This window comes from Amblyomma americanum, chromosome 4 (assembly GCF_052857255.1).
Source record: "Amblyomma americanum isolate KBUSLIRL-KWMA chromosome 4, ASM5285725v1, whole genome shotgun sequence".
Taxonomy (NCBI): domain Eukaryota; kingdom Metazoa; phylum Arthropoda; class Arachnida; order Ixodida; family Ixodidae; genus Amblyomma; species Amblyomma americanum.
The window spans coordinates 197,857,025-197,878,973 of record NC_135500.1 but is presented as its reverse complement, the minus strand read 5'-3'; the positions used below and the strand labels follow the sequence as shown (position 1 = coordinate 197,878,973).

The window sequence follows — 21,949 nt, the reverse complement described above, 5'->3', positions numbered from 1 at the left end:
ACATAAAAAGTCTCCCTCTATGGTCACGTGGCCAACCCACTGCTGCCGTTAGCGATGCGCGGAAGCAGCCGAGTGCGCGATCATAAACTGCGCAGGAGGCAGAGCTTGCGTTTATTGCGGGTGCTGCCCGAGCGGAAATATCGTTTTACGATGCTGCAGCCTGCACCCACCTCGCAACGAGGAAAGCGAACCAAGGGACAACAGCTGGATGAAAGGAAGGCTAACTGTAGATCGGTGGCAGTTACAAGCGTGCTTTATTGGCCGAACCTAAAGGAAAGCAATCTTGAGACAAGCGAAATAAATATAAGTGCTGGTTCGCTTAGTAATTCATTCTATTGGAAAAGGTCTTACGTCTGCGACATCACGGGTGGCGTATGAACTTCTTCACTTGCCAAAGCACCAATATGGACTGAGGCGCGGGCCTAAGGGGATATCCTACTTACTATCCCGGCCGCGATGGCCACATTTTGGCGAAAGGTGGCAGAAAATAATCCGGTGCCCTGGAATACGGCGTACCGCCCGACGGTAACTCTAGCACCTAAACATCCATAAATGTTTGCGTTTCTTTGCCATTTCTGAACTTTATTGCTTCATTTAATTATTAAAATTATTTCATTAACTTTTTCCTGATTTTTAAAATTACGCTAGCCGATGCCAAGAACTGGTTCCGACCGGACTTTTCCGCGATTTCTTCTTTTTCTTCTCTTCGCTTTCTTTCGCGGGTAGGTTGTGATGACGTCACCAGGTCACGTGACCTCTCTCTGCCAATCATTAATTGTCACCTCTTACGGTGGGCAGGTTGTTCACAGTCCGGCGGGCCGGTTGCCAACTGGTGGACAGGTTGTGATGACATCATTAGGTCACTTGACCTCTCTAGAACCAATTGGCGAATTTCGAGATACGCCGCCATTTTTGCGGAATGTGCACTCTATTGCTATCGCTTTAAAATTGAAGCGGACGAGGCCTTCTATCGACCTCAACCTACAGTCTATGTCTCGTGCATCATTAAGAGATATAACCTGAGTACCCTGCTGTCAGCGTGGCCAGATAGTGCACTCCATTTGAAGTTGTGTGCCCTAAGTGCTACTCGGCATATCTGACTGTCGCCAGGCCCTTATGTAAGCCGAAAATCATACTTTGTCGACTCACTACCCTTGCTAAACACGGTGGTTTACTGAGCACCTAACACAGTTGACCCTTCCACCACACACTTTTTGCCATCTTAGTCGCATGACATGCTTAGAGTTCACGCGCTGTACATCCTCGCACTTTCCAGGGCCGCTTTCACACAGACAAATGTATTGAAACTCTAAGCGCAGCTACTCGGGACCGAATTGCCACGCATTTGATGGCTCAGGGCGCGACAGACGCTCAGGAAAATACGATCAACACAAAAAACAGCTAAGTACCGAAAGAAACCCGCACGGACACTTGAAGGCGCATTATCAAATCTCCAAAATTTCATTTCTCAAAAATAAAAAAAATATTATAAAGAATAAACTGCGCGAATACGCGCACAAGAAAACGAAACAGGACAACAGGAACCGAGGAAATTGTCATGACAAGAGTCCAGACAACTGGAGAGAGGAAAGGGGTAGACACAGAGAGAAGGTGAGTGCGCGCGACTAAGCTTGTAGCTCACGCGTGTGCTCGCATCCGTGCTTGCCCGCGTCGCTACGCGGGCAGCGTACTTCGTCGTCGCGGCCTGACACGTTCGCTATATTCACGGGCATCGCTATATAGCGGGCCTGCGACAGGTCCTGCCCCCTTCCCCCCTGCAGACTGGGCCTGGAGGCGAAGGGGAGGATGGAGGCAGGCTCGGGAAGAGGAGGAGGGGCGTCGGGACACGCGCCGCATAGGGACACCCCTCACCTTCCACGCCGGCACCGCAAAACGAGCGACCCGTGATGGATGGCGGAAGCCCGTCACGTCCCCGTTCTCGAAAGCCGATGCGAGTCCCTTTTCTCGACGGTCCAAATCGATACGGCCGCGGTCGGAACCGCTCCCTCCCTCCCTGCAGGAGCTCGACACACGTGCCGATCTGGCAGCGCAGGTATACGCGCACGGCCGAGAGAAAGATATGCGCATAGCTACTATATGCGGGATGCGCCGGTTATACGCGGCTTCTCTTCCGGCACAGCGAACAATTCCGCGCTCTCTCAAGCGCCTTGCACGGGAGGACCAAGTCGCTCGAGTTGAAATGGAGTGCGCTGTGTACGATATACGCCCGCAGGAAAGCACCGAGAAATGGCGAGCTATTTCGCATTTTTTATCGCTGTTTTAGCCGCTCGCTCAACTATTATTCTCCGTTTTGAAGGAGCTATATAGAGATCCCGAAGATGTATAGCCCGAGCGGAAGGCTTCTCCGTCCCGGCATTCTTGCACGGTTGAGGGTGCGCGCTCGGCAGCGCGACGCATGGAGCAAGCGCGGAGGCGTCCGCTCAACCAAGACACCGCCTGTGGACTTCATGCCAGGGCCGAGTCGGCTCTGTATCGTTCAGCCAAAAACGAAAACAAAAACGACAGAACGGTGAGGGAGGCCGGCCGGGGAAAACGATTATGCATTATTCTGCGCGGCTGCTGAATATGTTGCTGCTGGAGCAGCACCAGAACATGTACTATCTCTGTGCTGTGGCGGGAGAGAGTGATGCCCCCTACCCACGATCGCGCGCGTGGGTCTGTGGACGATATGCGCGACTACAGATAGAGGCGGGAGCAAGGTATACGTGCGGGAGGCGTTCCTCCGCAAACGAGATTAGAAGCGAGTCGGCTTCTCCGCACGCTTCCGGCGCGGGTTTTCTCCCCACCCGTTTCCGTAGACGCGCCCTTGCGCTTCGCGACCACGCGCCTTTGGCCAACGGCATCAACGCCCTCTCCGGTCTGCTGTCTTCTTTATTCCTACTATTATGAAGCGAAAAGCTTCACTACGCTAGGTGGAGCAGTCGTCGCGTATGCCGGAGAATGACCTTGAACGACCTTCAGCCAAAACAAGGATAGCCGTGTATGACCGTATGTGGTACAGTTATGGTGTCGAGCCCTTGACTCATGACCTTTAGTTGACCTTTGACCCATTACCTTTAGTTGACCTTTGGCATTGGGCTGACCTTTGGCCTTAGGAAAATCCAACAGGATGATGTCAAGCCACGCGATGATATCCGAAGAGGGTGTCGTAAGAGAGAGAATAAACATTTAATTGTAAAAAGAAGACCGGAGCGGATTGTGGGTGGGGTCCTCAGTCCAAGACTCCAGTGGCTTCCGCCGACGGTTTGGCGATGGCGACAAGCGCGTCCTGGTCTTGCAGGGTGCCTTTGGCCAGTGTCACCTCCCACTGCTTCCAGCGTTGTGCGCCTTTTAAGTGGTTCGGTGTCGTAAGACTACGTGATACCAGGTCATAGCCACGTGGTCGTGTGGATATATATAGAACGGCTGTCGCGAGCGTGTAACGGAGTTGCCATGGACGAGTCTCAGACGCTTAGCAAGCGTGCTTGCTTTTCGCTGAATTCCAGGGTTCGCCAAGTTAAGCCACTGCCAAAATTTTTTCCCTCATTTCTCCGAATGTCGGCGCGTGTATGCACAGGGTTTACACACGACAGTCCACAACGGCATCCGATGCAATGAGGCATCCTCCGCCTCTCTCGCCTCCTCCAGTGAAGGTGCGGGCCGCACGGTTGCGAAAAGAAACAGGACAGGCTGGCGCGATGGCGAATCAATTTGCCAGACGCGGCGGTCGTGCACCAGCGTAGGGATATCCTTCCGCATAACTCTCGCGCGTCGTGAGGTCATACACAAGGTGCGGCAAAGCGGAAGAAGGTCCCCCAACGAAAGATAAGAGCAGAAAAAAAGTACAGAATTGCTGGCTCGCAATGGAGGCGGCGCATGATGAAACGAGAAGGGACTGGGCGAAAGAGAGAGTATGGAGGACTGGTTCACTTTCATCAAACGACGTCAACTCCTCTTTTGAAAATACGGGGAGGACCTTCATCAAGACGCGGGTATACGGATGACACATGCGGCCTTCGTCTCGCGATTCGTACAATTTTTTCCAGGAAAGGTAAAAGAAAGCTAGCGAACCTGATGGCCATGCGGACGGAGAGAAAACAAGAGGAATAAGGCGCTTCGCTTCGTTGCTCTTTTCTGCTCGTTTTTCCTGTTTCTTTTTACTTTCCTTATTTTTGCATAAATATTTCCTCCCCGGGTATGAGCACATCGGTGCACCTATTCTCGCCATTGAGGATCAATGCAAGCTCGATCAAATTCGCTTGGCCTTCCGTCGGAGACGTCCATCGCCTAACCACTCGCGAGCGCTCCTCAAGGGCTCGCGTGCTTCGCCACCATGTCTGCTACACGGCATTCATCGAGGGGCCGCTGGAGAAGCAAATGGTAGATAGGCTGGGAAAATGATGACCCGTCATCTTTTTAACAAATATATATGCATAGATGCGACCCCCCATTCCGCATAGTCAGCTGTCATTCCAATCAGCGCGTTTGGGCTCCTTTTTTCTTTTCTTTTTTTGCTGTTGATTTCTGGGATTGAAATGATAGCACCAAAGTCCCTTGATAGTTTCTTGCTTCAGTGAGCAAGTCATGGAGAAAGTGTCGGACGCGCGAGGAACTGAGCGACAAGCAGGGACTTTTTAGATAGGAGTCATAGGACAGCTGGCTGACTCGGGTACAGGGCGATGGGCACAATCAGGACAGGCAACTGCTGATACCCCTGCCGTCTAATCTCGTATTGCGCGAAAAGTGATAATGGGGAGTCAAAGTTGTGAGCCTCTTTCTAGCAGTTGTTCGCTGCGGGTTTCTTCGTTGTAGAAATGCAAAAAAATAAATAAAAAACAACAGAAAAGAAAGCCGGGAAGATTTCCTGAGTAGTGTACAATCACTGCGCAATTAAAATTAGCAAATTAGTATAGTTTCCGAAGGTCAAAAAAAAAAAAGGATGCCGCCACCGTCTGGAAGATGTTGAAGTAACGAGCTGTTTGGTTTACTAGAATTGATATGAATGAGATTAAAGTGAGGTACACCAATGGAAATACGAATCTGACATCATGGATTTATAAGTGACGTCACCAATCAATCCCTAATTCGATATACTAATGACGTCACCAAGCAATCATCAATTGGGTTGCTATATCGATTTACTAAGGGGGCCGCCATCTTGAATTCCTCGGACAGAAAATTTCACGCCGAAGGGAGGTCATAGCAGACACCAAGAAATCGAGAAACGTGATGGGTTAAGAGCTAACGCTCTTAAAACGACAAAATATTTACACGCACCCACAGACATACAATCAATCAACATCTAAATAGAAAATTGCTCCATCACCTGCTTGTTTCACCGACAACGTTAGCTTCTGCAGAGACTGACATCGTGCCTTTTGCATCTCTGACAGCTGACGCTTTGAATCAGCTTTGAAAAATGTGCTGGAACATGTACTTTGTGCAATACCGTGAAAATTTGACACTATTTCGCGAGCGGGAACAAAAACGCTTGACGATCGCACTGCCTTTAACCTAAGTGATACGCAGGGCGCTACAGGGTTAAACTCTAGTTTCTTCTTCAACTCAACCGTTCTCCATCTTTCTTTCGCACAAAAGACGCAGCGGCATCCGAATGATGAGATTCAGCGCGCCTGTGTGTTCCACGACCGTTATCGTTCCATTGTTTCCTTTCCTCACGCGTATACGTGACAACCTTCGTGCGAAAACCTCTTTCGTGTCAAAACTTCTTCGACGAAACGTGGTCACCCTCCCCACGTGACCACCACGCGTGAAAACCCTTTTCTCTCTTTCCCCACCGCGGAGACAACGACGGGCCGCTATCTGCGCGAGCTTGCATGTCCCAGATTCCACGCGTTCGTTTACACAAGCGACACCCGAGCGGACCGAAAGGGGGGAAGATGAGTCCGACCTCCTACAAGGCTACGAAGGGGCCGGCACGGCCGTGCGACACCGAGCGTCGGCCGGCCAACCTTATCGCGACCCGACCTGGTATATAACAACGCGGACCCCAAGACGAAGAGATTCGACAATGCGCGATAGGGGACAGCGACGACGACCCACTTTCGTGCGGTGACATCCAGAGAAAGCGGCATGCCCCTTCCTTCCCCCCCTTCCTTTCACCCCCGAGGAGACACGGACTGTTTCCTCTTGCACGCGCCTACACGGTGGACAACTATGCGGGCCGAGCGTTCTCTCTTTTCTTTTCTTTTCGAAGGCACGCTCTATTTATACCGTCGACCGCCAGCGGCGCAACGCTTATAGAGCGTCGCCTCGATAACGGTGTATTCTTTCTCCGTTTTAGCGACTTCGGCGACGTTGGCGGCGGCGGGTGGGCATACGGCACAACGCAGTTGACCCTCCACCTGCCGCCTTCGACGTCGTTGGAATGCGTCCCCTGGAGATAACTAAGCGAAAGGCGCATGGGAACGAACGGCTCTCTCTCTCCATATGCGGGCCGCGGAATGTTTCCATTAACAAGCGCACCGTGGCCTCGCTTTCCAGCCAGCATCATCGAGAGCTGGTGTTGCTGCTATAGCCGGGTTTCTCGGCCTGGTGGGGCCACCACTGTATTACAATGCGCAGAAAACGGCGCGATTGTTTTCACCACCACCTCTGAGCTCGTTTTTTTTTTTTTTTTCACGCTGGGTCGCAGAGCGCGCGTTCGCACCTTCACGGTGCCGTGCCCGTATAGGCTAGGTCGGTACGTACGCACCTCCACAGGGCTCTTCCTAGTACTGTTCGTGACAGCCAGGAAAAGTGTGGACAAACTTTGTTGCAAGCATACACGTGGATCGGGACAATAAGTGACTGTAGGTTCAAGGTCATGCGGGGACAAATGCTGGAGCTATAGACTGCGAGAGAAAATTACGACACGGCACATTTAAAAACGGAGAGTTAAGAAACACGGAGTAAGATCGGAGAAAATAAGAGCACAGACAAAAAAAAGTAGACTGAACCGAAAGCTTGCAAGGGCGCTGACGTGACGGCGGGAAAAAAAAAAGTCACAGAAAAGCCGCTGATTCCTGGGACTTTCTGAGCTGCGGCATCAGGTTCCTGCTGAGAGAGTCCGTAAAAACTGAAGATGCTTCAGGAATTACGCTGCAACATGGCATTCACCTTGCAACAAGAACAACGCTCAAAGCCCTTCCGATCAGAAGAAAGGCAACACACTCACCGAGCAGGGAGCGCAGCGCGGCGTCCCCGTACCGCGAGGCAAAGTCCTGCGACAGTCGTTCGCACTCCAGCTCCTCCTGACTCTTGGTGGCGCCGCGCCTCAGCTGGACGACTCCCCACTCCTCGTCGGGCCCCGTCTGCGTCGCCGAGTTGGTGCGGCGACTTCCCGTCCCGGCGCTGGCCGCGTTGTTCGCAACCGACGCCGGGGGCCACTGGTCGCAGCAGCCGTTGCAGGCCACGGGCGACGTCGACGCCTGATCACCTCCACCCGTTGTCGACGGCGACAGCGCATTGTTGTTGTTGTTGTTGAAGCTGTTGATGCTGACACTGCTGCCACCACCAGCCGTCGTGGTGCTGCTGTTGACGCTCGCGTTGCTGTTGTTGTTGTTGTTGAGGGAGTCCGTACGCTCGCAGCGAAGGGGCGTGGTCTTCGCCGCGTCCTGACTAGCGGCCGTCGCCGTCACGGGCTGCGCGGGGCCGCCCGGACTGGGCCACGAGTGTGGCGGGAAACTGAGGGGCGACGAAGGGCACGACGACGAGGACGACTCGGAGCTGGCCTCCTCCGAAGTGAGCTCGGAGCCCTGGTCCGAGCCGGGACACGAGTCCGGGCCCGAGTCGGCCGTTTCGCCTCCTCCGCCCCCGTGGTAGCTGCGCCGGTAGTTGCCCTGGAAGCCCTGGCGGCCCGGCTTACGCTCGGTCCGGTACCACATGTACGAGTTCTTGGGGTAAACCCTGCGTCGAGAGGAAGGGGGCCATTGCTGTTAGCGGCTGTCCTCAAGGACCTTAGCCAGACGGTTCCAGGCGGGCAAGCATCGATATGAGTGGAGAGGTGCTTATTCATAAATATTGTTCAACCAATATTAGAGTACCCGGGTTCGAACCCGACCGCGGCAGCTGCGTTTTTATGGAGGAAAAACGCTAAGGCGCCCGTGTGCTGTGCGATGTCAGTGCACGTTAAAGATCCCCCAGGTGGTCGAAATTATTCCCGAGCCCTCCACTACGGGACCTCATTCTTCCTTTCTTCTTTCACTCCCTTCTTTATCACTTCCCTTACGGCGCGGTTCAGGTGTCCAACGATATATGAGACAGATACTGCGCCATTTCCTTTCCCCCAAAAAACCAATTATTATTATTATTATTAATATTAGAGTAAGACCGTTAAGCGGTGATGAAAACCTGGCTCTTGCGGATGCAACGAAGACAAAACACAGGCTGCGTAAATGCCCACGCTGACAGGAACTCCTACTGCGGTATGTGAACACATGGCACACCGCAACTACGAAGGACGCATACTTCTACTCCTTTCCTCTGTATCTTTCATGGCGCCATTTGCAGCTTGCCATGATGGTAGCGTGTCACGTGGAGAACGTATACGAGAAAAATAACGTATAGGGGCCAATTTCTTCCTTGCTGAAATCGCCCGGCGAGTATGACGTTAGCGAATGTTGAGATAAATGTGGCGGATTGTACGGGCCGAAGAACAATAAAAATTGACACACGCCCAGATGGTCTGATGGGATCACCTGCGTTATATAATTGTTTTTGGGGAAAGGAAATGGCGCAGTATCTGTCTCGTATATCGTTGGACACCTGAACCGCGCCGTAAAGGAAGAAATAAAGGAGGGAGTGAAAGAAGAAAGGTAGAAAGAGGTGTCGTAGTGGAGGCCTCCCGAATAATTCCGACCACCTGGGGATCTTTAACGTGCACTGACATCGCACGTTAAAGATTCCCCAGGTGATCGGAATTATTCGACTGCGTTAGCCGCAAGCGCTCTTAGGATGATGCTTTTACATTTGACGCTTATCTACTTGGTGCTTTTCCTTCAAGGTTCTTCCCTTTTGCCGCATATCGTGACCTGAAAGTTGCGCCAAGACAAACCCTAGAGAACAGCCTATAGGCAATACAAATCTTATCGACAGTCTATAGGCAATCTATAGATTTATGGCCATACACTTTTAGTAGACTGTTGTCTATAGACAATCTATACACTACGAATAGACAAAAAGCATCTATAGGAAGGCGATAGAGTCTACAAGAAGTCTATAGACTGTCTACAGACCATTTTTGCAAGCGATGAGCGTGTATATAGCGCCTTCCACTCCGCAGACAACCCACAGACAGCATCCTGTCTGAAACGGGTAGAACTTGTCAGAGAAGTGCTTTCAACAGTCCTTGCGGTGCGTCGACACAGAAACGCCGTGAAAGAGAACAATTGAAAGGATGCGCCAAGCGCGCTTTCGCACCCCCCCCCCCCCCCCCCCCCCCCCCCCCCCCCCCCCCCCCCCGCCCAATATTACGCCTGAGCGACCGAAAGAGCGCTCAGCGACGCGGAAGCGCGGGAAAGCGCGAAGATCATTCATTAGCGTGCACCCGATTCGTGCGCGCGCGCCATCCGAAAGAGCACCAAGAAGGACTGGAGGAGCGCGGAATGTGAAGGCGCTCTCTGGCGCGATGCGCTCGTTGCCATGGCGATATACGCAGCGTCACGCAGGATCGAACGAGTAAACATAAAAAAGGACAATGCAGTTTTACAATCCGAGCATGTGTATGGCGAAGAAACAAGTGATGCAGGCAGATGTATTGTCAGGTGAGCAGAAACACAGACACACACGGTGGCCTCGGTGACTAATTGGATTAAAATGCATGACCGTGCAAATGAATACGCATCGCGTGTTAGAACATTGCGGTTGATTTCTGTGCTGCTGGTTTCAGTTTAAAACATTATTTAAGAACTACCTTTCTTTTTACACACACAGCTTAGATTTCTTTCTCGCATATTATAAGAAAGGAAAGAGAAGCCCCCCCCCCCCCCACCACCCAACTTCGAAAAAAGATTTATAACTAAATGAAAAACGCCGAGTGTTTTGCTAATTGATTTTTGTGCTATAAACAAACTAATTACGAAGGTAACTGTGTTGAGCACTATCTTATAATTATTCCTTCATTATTTCTGTGCACGACGCTGGGATGAGCTGCTGTGTTCAGAAACGCGAAGAAAGCCCAGCTCCGATACACCGCTGCGACAGGATACGGGTAGACATATTGGCGCGCCACTCAGAGCCCGACGCAAGGCTCCAGGTATACACGCTTCGGTATAAAATCACGTCCATCCCAGGATCAGATCTAACAACGAAGAGGAAGAATGGGCTTCAGGTTCCTGCGCTTCAAAAAGCGCGGGGCCTGAAATCAGCGAGAACTAATTTGTACGCCCTGCCACAATAGCGGACACAGCGCAATACCCGAAGGCCAAGACGCACAGAGATAAAGAAGAAGGAAAAAAAAAACGGCTGTCGCAGATAAGAAGAACGGCTGTCGCCCGTGCCGGAATACATTAGCGAAATTCCGAGACCCGAAAGTGATGCGGCAGCAAATTAGTTTCGGGTAACGCCGCACCGTGGCGGGACCGCGACCTTTTGTTCGTTCAACAGGCGGATCCATCACAAAGGCCCTTTTCATCGCGCCGCAGTTGTAGGGGGGGGGGGGGGGGGGGGGGCGGTGCGCAGAAATCAGAAGAACGTACGCTATGTATGAATTCAAAGCAGCCGCGCGTAACAGGGAACATTTCGTGTCTAAAAGCGCGCGCGGCGCAAGGTCAGCGGCTTCTTTTTCGTACCCTCCTGCGTGGTGCAAGGAAAGCTTAGAAGTTTAAAAGAAAGGGAAGAGGAAATAAGGCGGAACAAAAGGGAGGATAAGTGAAAGAAGTTTCCTTTTGCTAGTGTGAAAGGTACCCGGAGCGCCCCACAGCGGCCGAGTTTGCGCTAATGCGTCATATATGCGAGCCGCTGAGCGCGCCCCGACAAAAAAGCGCGAAAGTATTCGGCCAGGTTAAATTATTCCGCGAACCGTCCGCCCCTTACACCGACACGACGACAACCCGCGCGCAGTCTCATTCTGCTACGTCCGCATCTCTTTGACGACACTGCTGCGCCAGCGAAGAAACACGCCGTAATTAAAACACACGGGGAAAAGAAAAACGCTGTTATTTTCCTAAAGCCTTCGTGAATTAAGACGTCGTTCTATGGGGCATGTTCTACGCTTCTAGTTGAAGAATTGATATTAGCGAGTCTTATTCCCACCTCTACACCGAGGTGCCAGGCACATGCACGTATAGTCAGAATTTTGATTTCGCCTTTCGAAATACGCAGGACGAGTCTGAGTAGCGAAGTACAAAGTACAGCAAGCAATAAAAGATGAGGTATTCCAACAGGCGTATAGGGAGGCATGCGGTCAGAACAGAGAAGGATTCTCGGAGAAAAGAGCGCTCGTTATTCGCGTTGTTCATGCGCAATCACAACAAACAGACTGGAGGGGTCACTTAATATGCGCCCTATATATGCGGAATTAGTCATTCTCTACTTTACATTATTCGTAGATAGCTGGGATCCCTCATACCACCCTGGCCCCCACTGGTGGCAGCACCTCCATCGCAGGGCAGTGGCGCAACCACTGCGCCACTGCGGCCAGGAGTGGTATGATTTCATTCCATTTCGGGGGTTTAACGTCCCAAAGCGACTCAGGCTATGAAGGACGCCGTAGTGAAGGGCTCCGGAATAATTTCAACCACCTGGGGTTCTTTAACGTGCACTGACATCGCACAGTACACGGGCCTCTGGAATTTCGCCTCCATCGATATTGGACCACCACGGCCGGGATCGAACCCGCGTCTTTCGGGTCAGCTGCCGAGTGCCATAACCACTTAGCCATCGCGGCTAGGAGTGGTATGAATCTATGAATAATGAGCTATCTATGAATAAAGTAGAGAATGACCAATTTCGCATACATGGGCATGAGCAAATTAACGATATCGCGCCATACCCTTACGGCGGAGCTTAAGCATACTCTCCAGTTTTCTACCCGAAGATTTGTGTAAAAGCACAGTAATTTCTGGAACACAGAGCGCATCCGATGTATAGTCCGGAGGACTTAATTGTTTTGTCCGCTTTTTTTTCTTTTGCAAGATAGCCGCACTCGGTTCACAGTCTGATAGTCTTCACGTGGTGTATAAGTCTGTACCTGTTACATTAATTCGCGTTGAGAATTTCAAGCTATAGAAGGCGATACTGAAAAAGAAAATGCTGTATAGTCTGCACCTATAGAGAGTCCGTAAAACCCATTATTTTAACCCATAAACATGTACACTCCGCGGGCTGTACGCCGGAATTTACGGAACATCACAGGAAACGAAAGCATTTACCAGACGCACAAAGTTATGCAAAGTTATGGAAGTGTTCCACTTTACCGATCGCCCAAAAAGAAATTCCAGAAAGGGACGATATAATACCAAGGTCTGCTTATGTCAGATATCACATTTCGCGAATTACGGCCTGACTATCGGCTGTTATAAGACCCCGCCGTCCGACTTCCTCTTTGGCGGGCAGTCCAGTTCACCGCGGGGATTGCGTTCGAGCCTGGCGAACGCCGGCGCAAAGGAAATACGAGGAGAGTTTGTTGACATGGCCATCCGGCGTGGCTTACGCCGGTGGCAGCGGCCGCCGGAGAATCTCCAGAGCTGCTTCGGCCCGAAGAGAACGCAAGTGGAAAAGATTGGTTGGGGTGAGGGGTCTCGCAGGGATGGGTGCCTTCTGCCTGTCCAGCCAGGTCGGCGGTTCGACGCCCGTGCATCGAGTTGTGGGTAGTCGTGGGCGTCTTGCGTTGCGCGGCGCCGTCTCATCTCCCAGCGGGAAGCCCTTCTCCGGACGCGCCGGCTGGCCGGGCGCGGCTTGCTGGCCGAGGGCTTTTGCCGGGGCTTCTCTTCCGCCAACTATACGTGCCTTCGGGCGAGAGCACTCGCCGCTGCCAGCGCCCTCTTTGCTCTGCCGAAAGCGTGAAGACATTCCAGCGTGGCCGCGGGACCCTTCCGGTTTGGCCCGGCACCCACGCGTGCGCCGCCGTGGCGTCGTCTTCGGGTGCGCGCACGGAGGAAAGAGCCGTTGCTGGACGAGACATGCCGAGGTTGAACCTCGTTATAACCAAGTTGAAAGAGGCCCGGCGACTCACTTCGTTATAGCCCGCGGTGACCTAGCTTCCAAGGGGAATTGTCATTCCTTCGTTATATCCATTATTTCGCTATAAACCATATCGTTTAAAGCGAAAATATGAAAATTGGTTTTTAGGGAAAGGGAATGGCGCAGTAATTGTCTCACATATCTCGGTGGACACCCGAACCGCGCCGTAAGGGAAGGCAGGAAGGTGGGAGTGAAAGAAGAAAGAGAGAAAGAGCTGCCGTAGTGGAGGGCTCCAGAATAATTTCGACCACGCGGGGATCTTTATCGTGCACCGACATCGCACAGCACACGGGCACCTTTGCGGTTCGCTTCCACCGAAACGCGGCCGCCGCGGTCGGGTTCGACAACGGGTACAACGAGCGAGCGCTCTAACCACTGAACCACCGCGGCGGATCGTTATAACGAGTTTTGACTGTATTTTAGAAAGCGTCACTTATTTTTTGCCATTTATGACCTGCAGCAACTGTGCAAGGGCCTGCACAGCATTACAATGCTTTTCATTGGACTCTCTTCCACTGTTATCGTCCGCCGCGGTGACAGGTTGATTCCGCCGATAATGAGGTTGTGGCTGCACCTCAGTCCAAGACAAAAGGCGGAAAACGAATAGAATTTCAATGGAACTGCTCACATTATCCCGGGCCCTGCACTTGTTCAAACAAAAAGTGTAAGCGATCATGATGTATCCGAAAGTGTAGTTACGCAAGTGCAATCGGGCTGCGGTAGTTTTCTAGCTATACATCCTCTTAATCCCTGCAGCGGGTTTTGTAAAGCTGAATTTCAAGCCATGAATTATTTAGCAGCTGCTCAAACTCGAACCGCCTACTTCGGGTAAAGCATAATTTTCTATCTTCCCTTTAATTTTTGTCTTCCTCGCAACGCAGATCGGCGAATACAAAAATAGAGGAGTGCGCCGCGTCCTGTCTAAAACAACTCAAAGCAAAAAAAAAATGGCCAGAATTGAGCTGCTACCATTTTAGGCACCGACAAAGTTAATGCCGGGGAAACAACGATGGGATAAGGCACTTCTCTAAACGCGCGTTGTGGAATACTAAATAGGTAAAGATTAAAGACCCATCAGCTGGGTAATCCTATTCGCCGGCTCGCATCATCCGGTATTTACCCGCCAGTCAGAGCACGTATCCTTTATGCAAATACTCGGGGGGGGGGGGGGGGGGGGGGGGGGTCAAGCAGCGACAGCGCGAGTAAAAAGAGTCTTGACCCTCCCGGCTTATTGGCAGCCGCGGGCTGTGGTGCCAGGCGATTAGAAGCTGCTTGACACCCGCAAAGAGGATTATAGCGAATTACCTTCCTTGCGTATGCACAGTTAAGAGAGCCCTCGCTATAGAGCTCTCGACGACCGGAGCTATAACCTTCTTTCCTACATTGTCCTTCGCGCACCGTGCGTCACGCGCCTGTCCCTCCTAATCTAGGAGACCATTTAAGAAACTAGTACAGAATAGCTTAATTGCATATACGGGGAAAGGGTCGATAAAGAATCGGCTCGGGAGGTGGCGTCCGCTAATACTGTTACAACTGGGGCCCGGCCCTCGTGTTTCATAAACATTCCGCAGTTGTGAATCCAGGAACAATGTATATCTCGTTTGCATCCATGCTTAATTCCTCGCAGTTTTTCTTACACGAGAGGCACAGTTGGAGCGCAGCGAAGCTGGTTTTGTACATTAGTTTCAGCTAACAGCCAGCTTCAATGGCGGTTAAAGAAAGGCAGGAGAGAGAGAAAGGGGGGGGGGGGGCAACGTCGTGGAACAGCAAGACGCTGTTTGTCTTACTTTGACGTTTTAATACAAATGTGCCAGAGCATTGCCTCGGTTGCTAGGTAACGAAACTACTAAGTTCTTCCACACAAGTGCTTTCTTTTCGGCGTCTCCTCGGCACGGCCGAGGTGACTGACCAAGCAAAGGGTGAAGATGTTTATCACAGGCTCAGATTGAATCGGCATGGGCACTGCATGACAAGGATTACATGCATGCCGTAGTTTCGTCGTGCGCATGCATGCACGCCAGTCTATCCGCCTGGGAAGGATGGAGTACGGGTTCGCGATGACGACGAAAGCTCGCATGAGCTGACACCCTGTATAATCTTGGGAAATCTCGCCCAAGATAAGACAAGGCGATATCGCACAGCCGTTGGGGTCTCGGAAAAGTTGAGAATTCTTGGTAACTGCGCGCACATGTGAGAAGCTGTGCGTTTGCTGTCTGCGACTTTCGGGAGTTCACGCGATACGAAGTTGTAAACGGCGAGATTTGTACCAGCGGAGAAAATTGGTTGGTTTTTCTGGAAAGGAAATGACGCAGTGACTGTCTCGCATATCTCGGTGGACACCCGAACCGCGCCGTAAGGAAAGGAATAAAGGAGGGAGTGAAAAAAGAAAAGAAGAAAGAGGTGCCGTGTGGAGGTTTCCGGAATAATTTCGACCACCAGGGGATCTTTAACGGGCACTGAAATCGCACAGCACATGGGCGCCTTTCGCGTTTCGCCTTCATCGAATCGCGGCCTGGTTCGAACCCGGGCTCATGCTTTCACCCCACCTTTCCTCCTCATTGCAACACCTGTGGCGTGCCCAGATCCACACTTTTCCACTACCTTCCCCAAAGGCAGTACCCCCCTTCCCCAATCCCATTCATTCTTCCTGGGAGGCTGCTTTACGGACCGCTCAGCCCGCCGGCCAGAAATGACTGGTGGATCGGGCTTTATGTAAAGCACAAGCCCGTGGACTCCTGGACCAGTAGGGGACCACCTTGGAAGATTTTTTTGTTTTCGCTTAATAAAAGTTGTTTCCATCCATCCGTCCAACCCGGGCACTCCGGCTCAGTAGACAAGCGCCTTAATCACTAAGCCACCGCGACCTTACTGGGCTTAAGACAATCGTTCCAACACTGATCACACTGGCTTCTACTTCCACATATTTCTTTATCTTCTGCTTCGCTTGGTAAGTCGGCCTGTTTTAACCAAGCAACCAGTGCAATCAGATGACGGTAAATATGCCCTTACGTCACCCGAAATTCAATATTGTTCGGTCCTCATCCGACCGACACTTGAAATACGGTTCGGCAAGGATAAGGTACAGCCGCTTCAGGGATGACTAAAAGATCGTTACTTTCTTAACTTTTTTTTTCGTCCACTTTTCTTTCAACCCTCTTCTATCTTTCTCAATCACTGGCATGCGCACGTACTGCACGCGGAGAAGTACTTGCAGCTGGACGTGTTGATGCATATTGAGAAAAGACACCCGAGCCTAAAATTAGCGTTTCGGCTTCATCGAAACGCAGTCGCCGCGGTCGGGTTCGAATCCGGAGTTCCCGGGTCCGAACCCGACCGCGGATGATGTCAGTGCACGTTAAAGATCCCCAGGTGGTCGAAATTACTCCGGAGCCCTCTACTACGGCACCTCTTCCTTTCTTGTTTCACTCCCTCCTTTATCCCTTCCCTTACGGCGCGGTTGAGGTGTTCGCCGAGATGTGAGACATACTGCGCAATTTCCTTTCCCCAAAAAACCAATTCTCAATTTTCACAAAAATACCAACACGGACGTAGTAAGGGAACAGGACGAGCTCTGTCCCAATGCCTCACTACGTACGTGTACGCATCTTTCCGCACCTGTGTCTTACGCAGATGTGGTTTCCGCCGGGAGTGAATCTATTCGAAGATTCATTAATATCTCCCGAACAGCATCAACAACTCATACAGTGACAACAAAACTCATACGGTAGTTTCATGAAAAAAAAGAAGTAGCAATTTGATTGAATAAAACTACAAAAGATGGACGGAATTACATAAGGCTCATTAGACTTCCATGGCGATAATGACGAAGCGTGCATTGCTCCTCCTGTTCTGCTTCTTCGTCGTTTCCGGTCGAAGGGTGCTACAGTTTCGCCCGCGGCGGCCGATGTAGCCCCAGTCCGCCTGACCGATCTTGGTTCGCGAAATGGCCCCCCGGGGTCGCAATAATCGCCGGGCAAAGGACGCGCCGACTTTTCTCTCGGGGCAAGCAGGCAGTGCTTCGGCCCCCCTTGCGTCCACCGCATTCCTGCGCGCTCTGCATCCCTTCCGGGTACTTCCGGGTGGCCGGGGGAGTCACCACGGGCCCCTCCGCGACCACGTGACCAAGTGCGCTGCTCGCGAACGCTCACTGCGTCGCCCTGTGACCGGGTCCACAGGTGCAAGCGCCAGGCCAGCCAGGAAGCCGTCCGACGCGGCGCAACATCACGCTCACTGTTCGGGCGTGCCAACGGCGCGCGCTACAGGGAGAAATGAAACCACGCCATGTATCTCTCTGCCTCTCTGAATTCCTTAGACTTCAAAACTTCCGTCCATGCCGCAAAAGAGTCCTCGACATCAAGTACAAACTATTCGAATTAGCACCAGCGAGTGAACAACGAAAAAAAATTCTGGGCGGCACTTGACGTCGTTCCGATTATACTAAACCCAAGTGCGGAGAAATGGGAGGGTATGCTCTCCTGCGACTGCCGTGATGACCAGCAGATCGGTCTGATACGGCGAGCTCAGCTGACGGCAGCATCCAGCGGAGCCCAGGAATAGGGGCTACTGACCGTTGCGGAGATGGACTCATCTGAACCTCCTAAAAGCACTTGCGCTAGAGCTCAATACAGTTATCCTATGGGCGGCACTTTGTTGACCTAAAGTGCGGTGAAACGAAATCCCTTAGCACGGTGTTGCTGCTTGTGTCGCTGATGTGTGGTGAAGATGTTGATTAAAGACTACACACTTGTTCGCTTCACGAAACTTTAGCTGACGGTCATTAGCGCACGCACATGCTTGGTCGCTGGAGGCACAGGAGAGCGTTTAGGCGGCATCCTTCCAGATCGGTGTTCAGGAAGCGTCTGGCAAGATTGCCCGGGGAGCGCTCCTTTCGAACGATGGTTAGGCCGCTCAATGACGTAACACGCATGCGCAGTGCATTATCGTATACTGAGTTCCCAGTTACGACATACTACACCAACCACGAGTATTACTAAATAACTAATTATTAATTTACTAATAACCAATTACAAATTAACTGATTAATATATAACAAACTACTAATTAACTAAGCATAGTACTCTCTCTCTCTCTCTCTATATATATATATATATATATATATATATTAGCAGAGAAGTTAAAGGAAATGAGGGGCCCGTTTGACAAATTTATGAAGGGAGCCAACAGTCACCGAAACCAAGGTGCATAGGGGAACGGTAATTTTTTTTTAATGTGTTATGCATATCTATGGGATAATAATACTTAGATTAATAAATCGCTTAAAGAAAATTACTTATAAAGCAACAGAAAAAACAACCATGCCGCCGGTGGGATCCGAACCCACGACCTCCGAATATCGCGTCCGGTGCTCTAACCAACTGAGCTACGGCGACGGCTGTCCAATCTGCTGCTCTCGTGGGTATTTATGTTTACTAGGTGTAAGCGAGCCTTCTACAGCGACATACTACACCGCTGATGACGTCATCAGTTTGACAGCTACAGTGTGACGCTTTTCTGCGAACATCCCCGCGGGCGAGTCATGAGCCTATAAAGGCTTTCGCCGTAAAGTTAGCGTGAGGGCGAGGATAATAACCAACAAATAAAAATGGTGGAGACGAGAAACGACCGGAACATTGCCTTGGAATTGCGGTCCTGGCGAACGCTGCAGTGCATGCCTGCAAAGCACACTTATTCCTACATTTTAAACTGCCGCTTAACCGATTCGTAGCCAGACTGTCAGCACGCAAACAACGCTAAGCGATTGTTTTTGACGCGTGGGATAACAAAGGTAGCCAGACCTGTTTACCACAGCAAGTCTCGGAAAGTCAGCATTCAGGCCCAGCGGCAAAAAGGCGGTCCTGACCCGGATGGTAAAACTCTATTCCAATTAAACGTGCGCTTCTTTTTTCTCTCCTCTCCTTCCTTGATTGGCTCATACGACCCCACGACCCCGGCTAACAGCGAGATCTGAAATTCAGCACGGTGGATGGCTGCAACGGAATAAAATTGAAGGAAAAAATCATCACGTTAAACCAGCTCAGAAAAGCGAGCATGCGTTTTGTTTATCCAATACGTTACACAACCCGTTTTTGCCACAGAAGCGCAACTGTGTATACGCGTTTCCAGCAAGAATTGCGTTCGCGCGGATTTGCAAATTTTGGGCCAGGTCAGGTTTGTTAAGGTTAGCTTAGGTTAGATCAAGTGTGTCGCAGGACTAGCCGGACCGACAAGAAGCGCCGTATGTTCTTTATCAATCGCTGTATCTTCGTTCTACCAGCTCTAACTATCGTTGCCTATCAGTAGTATCTGGCAGAGCAGTTAAGAGCCACGCGAGAGAAGGCCTTCATCCACGGCATTGCACGCTGTCAACTGCGGCGGTGGTCCTACAGAGGTTGGTGTTCACAAACGCACCAGGGACTGCAGTGCCAGCGGCGAGATCTGCCCACACCCCCCGGCAACCTCTCATCTCATCAGATGATCCTTGCCCGCTGTCTCCAAGTGCCATTCGCGCGCCCGTCTGTCTGCAGGCGCACTGCAAGACGAGTCCGCGCCGAGCGCTCAATTATACGGGCTGTCGGAATGCGAGACGATGTTCCGCCGGTAGCGATAGCGTCGAGCGCCCCTCAGCTCAGGAATGCCTCGGCACAGGCTCCGCTGCACCCAACTGCGGAGCTCGGCGACCAGTGGGAGCGGCTCGTCGCGCGACCCAGGCGCACTCTGCCGGACAGGTTCTCTTCCCTGCTCGGGGCCAAGAAGAGGGACGGCTGTCCAGTAAATGGGTTTCGCCCCGGGGTTTCCCGCTGTGTCACGGTCGCGCTTTCTATGCACACACAAAAAAAAACAAAAAAAATAATCGCGCAGAGACTCCGCGCGCGAGGGCTTCGGTTGAAGAACGGGGCCTACAGCGCTTCCCGAAGCGGGACGCATCAGGTTTGTGTACAGTCAGTGTTTCTCAGACATTATTCGCCACGTTCAGGAGATCCGGTACCGCGCTTCTGAACCTGAGGTCACAGTTTAGCTCCGAAGTTGCAGCGGCGCAACAATTTTAGCGAAGACATCACGCAGAACTTATCCTACTTGAGACATCGATGCTTTCGACCTGTCTGATGACTCACGCAGACTGCTAATGGTTTTCAACTAACGTCAGTTGACAAAGGCAGAGTGTCGTGGTAGAACTGAGATGTCTCCGATAGTCTGTAAGTGAGATTTATCGACGGTTTTTAACTAAATAACAGTTGGCACCGGCAGGCGCTGTCGTCGTGCACTGAGGGACCCCCAGTAGTCTCTGCTCGACGTATCGATGGCTGGGAACTATAGCGTCACTCAACTACGGCAGACTGGCAACGGGCACTGCATGACCTACAGTGTAGGCTCGTTAATTCACGAACTGCACTGCAGTGCTAAGTGCAGCCCGTTGTAGACAACACTGTACTATCGTAAACGGGAAGTTTCACGTTCGTTGCTATAGCGACGAGGCTTCGAATTACTAGGAGTGCGGCCAACACTAAACTCGCCTCCCCTCGCCGGCCCTTGTAAGCCCTTTAGAGGCAGCCAACAAGATGGCGGAGCGACGACCGAGTCGGAGAGGCGGCTGCAATCGTTCGTAAGTCACAGCACGGCTCGTTCTTTTACCACGTAATAAAGCCATCAGGGGTCGCCCCCAGATGTCGTCAGAGAGATAAAAGAAGACCTTTGCACCTCCGTGATTACAAGATGCGCTTTGCGTGGTCACGACTTTCCGGCTGTTAAAGGACGACCAAAAAGAGAAATAAAAGAGGTAGGATAAGGTCGAGGAAGTGGCGGCACGAAGCCACAGCCCGGGTTTTTCGGTGCGCTTACCTAGAGTCTTGTGGGTTCGATTCCCTGTACATTCGATGCGGCTGCGCCTTAATGGCAGCTAAATGCGGCGGCCTCTCTCCCTGCACATATATAACGCCGGGCGCGTGAGCGAACTTCTCAAGTAGTTCCAGCAGCCTCGATTCCGGAGGTGAGCTGTTTGCTCCCTCGTGTATATCGTGACCTATGTTCACGACTTGCGCGCACCTAACGAGCGCTGCATTGTCGTTCCAAAGACGGCTCAGCAAGTGATGCCGAGGGTGTCAAGAAACGAGACGCTTCCCTCGCCTTGCCTCTCTAAAAAGGCGGCCTGCTGGACGAGTCCGCAGAGTACGCGATCCCCGCAAAGGAACGCGAATGCGTATTCGTACCTTATACGAATATACGCACCCGTATGTGCGATTATACGTATCTTACGAGTGTACGAATACATATACGAATTCCCCTTCCACCTGCCAAACGCGCGGAAAGAAGGAAAATGCACGTAGAAGAAGAGCGCTCTAAAAACAAAAAACACTCTCGGACACAACTATTCGAAACTCAGTCGGATGGAGCCAAGCTTGGCTGTGGTGACGACGAAAGGTTGCCCCATTCTCCAGATCAAAAATGGCGCTGCAAATTCGGGTTCATACTAGAGGACCGCACTCGCTCGCGGAAAGAAAGACGCATATCCCTTACAGGAATGGTTTATAGACAGTCTATAGATTTCTTATAGACTCTACTGCCTTCCTATGGATATTTCTTGTGTTTGTCTGTTCATAGTGTATACACTGTCTAAAGACAAAAGTCTACTAAAAGTGTACGGCCATAAATCTATAGATTGGCTATAGACTGTCTATAGGATTTGCATTGCCCATATACTTTACTAGGGTTTGTCTATAGAAAGTATACAGACTTTATAGACAGAAGTCTATATACAATCTGCAGATTTATG

At 51.4% G+C, this 21,949-nt stretch overlaps 1 protein-coding gene across 4 annotated transcripts in view; it reads right to left on the bottom strand.

The window, feature by feature from the left end:
* Shrm (shroom) overlaps window positions 1-21,949 on the bottom strand; it is a 484,278-nt gene that overhangs the window by 7,107 nt on the left and 455,222 nt on the right. For all 4 annotated transcript variants that reach the window (XM_077662860.1, XM_077662861.1, XM_077662862.1 and 1 more), the window contains one exon: window positions 7,178-7,908. In XM_077662860.1, coding sequence (XP_077518986.1) covers window positions 7,178-7,908 — 731 coding nt within the window. The remainder of the gene's footprint in view (window positions 1-7,177; window positions 7,909-21,949) is intronic.